Source organism: Mytilus californianus, unplaced genomic scaffold (genome assembly GCF_021869535.1).
Source record: "Mytilus californianus isolate M0D057914Y unplaced genomic scaffold, xbMytCali1.0.p SCAF_12, whole genome shotgun sequence".
Classification (NCBI taxonomy): Eukaryota; Metazoa; Mollusca; class Bivalvia; order Mytilida; family Mytilidae; genus Mytilus; species Mytilus californianus.
Window position 1 is genome coordinate 5,857,830 of NW_026262604.1, and position 2,071 is coordinate 5,859,900.

General features: G+C 33.1%; 1 protein-coding gene across 1 annotated transcript; it reads left to right on the forward strand.

Moving 5' to 3' along the window:
• Positions 1-272: 272 nt before the first annotated feature.
• On the forward strand, positions 273-1,009 carry LOC127722255 (piggyBac transposable element-derived protein 4-like). The gene has a single exon (XM_052229150.1). The coding sequence runs from the start codon at positions 302-304 to the stop codon at positions 1,007-1,009; it is 708 nt and encodes a 235-aa protein (XP_052085110.1). The 5' UTR covers positions 273-301.
• The last annotated feature ends 1,062 nt before the right edge of the window (positions 1,010-2,071 follow it).

Consider the following 2,071-nt stretch of genomic DNA (forward strand, 5'->3'; position numbering starts at 1 on the left):
GCAGTATACGAAAACAAAACATTAAAAAGAACGGATATAAGTTACTGACACGAAGACATCAACAAATCACCAAATACAAAAACAAATGAAGAAAATAAAATAACCCCACTTAATCACCACCACCAAAAAATATACATTTTCAAAGTAATATGGTCGTTCCCGTAAAAAAATAGATATTTACATAAAAGATTCTACGACTTTATATAATAAATGTATATGATTATTTTTGAATTTTTTTTGTAGATATGCAAAGAATCTTTGTCATGAAACCATTCGCCAAACCAGTCGATTTTCGAGAAAAATGCAGTGGCAGAAGGAGGGTAAACTGACCATACCTGAGTTTAAGGGATTCCTTGCCGTTTTTTATAACATGGACTTAATTAGGAAAGTATCATTTGAAGAATATTGGAATAAGCACAGTCCATCGCAGTCTACACCCTGGTTCCGTTGTATGTTTAGTCGAAACCGATTCCAAAACATCTTAAAATTTTTGCACCTGGTGGACACCAAAAAACCCCCTAGGCGTAATGATCCAGCTTACAAACCATCTCAAAGGTTCAAACCGTTACTTGATTTCGTTAACAGGAAATGTTTACGGTATTATAATCCCCGCAGAGAACTTGCTGTAGATGAATCCCTTGTTGGTACAAAAGGAAAGACAAGTATGTTACAGTATATACCAAGTAAACGTTCAAGGTTTGGCGTTAAATTCTGGATGTTGGTCGAGTCCGTCACCGGGTATGTTTTACAGATGGATATATATCACGGGAAACGTTTCGATCCCACTCCTGCTGGAGCATTACAAGGAACAAATGTAGTAATAAATTTAATGAAGAATTCGCATCTTCTTGGGAAAGGCTTTCATGTTTTCGCCGATAGCTTTTTTGCTTCACTTAATTTAGCTAACAAATTATTGAGAGAGCGTACGTATCTCACAGGCACAATGAGAACTAATAGACCTATGCCACAGATCATGTGCAAGAATATGTCACATTTCCAAGCGAGATAACCCAATCTGTTTATATTGGACAGTAGATAATTAACGATAACTCTTAACTCCTTCCAATAGATGTCGTTGCATTTACTAATCTTGTTAAATACAACAGAGACATGTCTCTGATAAAAAATAATTAGCGTCTTCACGGGAGTTATAAATTACGATACTGGAGTTAGTGGTCTTTAAAAGGAATATGATATTGAGATCAAAACCTCGTCGAGATTATAAATCAATGTACGAAGGGGAAATTATTTTGAAAAATTAGGGAAAAAATCCATACATGATTTTTGTTAATTGATCTTGAATGATATTTTTTTTAACAAACAGTCATAAAAGTATCTCATGAGTTTTGATGTTCATATATCTTAAAAAATACCATTTAGGAGGTTATATGACATCCTTGTTACCAAGAAATTTAATATTTTCATTTGTCCTTATGCAACAGAGCTGACGACGAAATTGGTACCGAACCGTAGCTTATTGCAGTTTAATCACAATTAGTAATGAAATAATTATATGGCATAATATCAGCTGTATTTTTATAAACATATTAACACCAGAAAACACAAGTTTGTCCTGCTTTCTAACAATAGGCTGTATACATTCATTCATTTCGGAACAATCATTCATTTATGCCTTGGACAAATAAGTTTGCTTTAAACTGATGCTATATATATGTCTTTGAAGAAATAACTTACAAGCTAGATGTTTTTCATTTTTTAAATGTTTTATGTAAAAACGGCTAAACATATCTCAACCATCTTTAGTTAGGTAAGGCGTAAGCAGACAAAAAGGTTCAATAAATCAAATTTAGACAATTGGTGAAAATTAAAGATATAAATTCTTAGACTAAATAATTGAAGAATAAGTCATTCAACTATGGTGTACCATTTGGTTCAAAAGGTATTTTTATCGATTAACCGCTACTTTTATCGGTTAACCGCTATTTTTATCGGTTAACCGCTACTTTTATGTCGGTTAACCGCTATAAATATGCCGGTTAACCGCTAGTTTTACCGGTTAACCGCTAATTTTATCGGTTAATCGCTATTTTTATCGGTTAACCGCTATTTT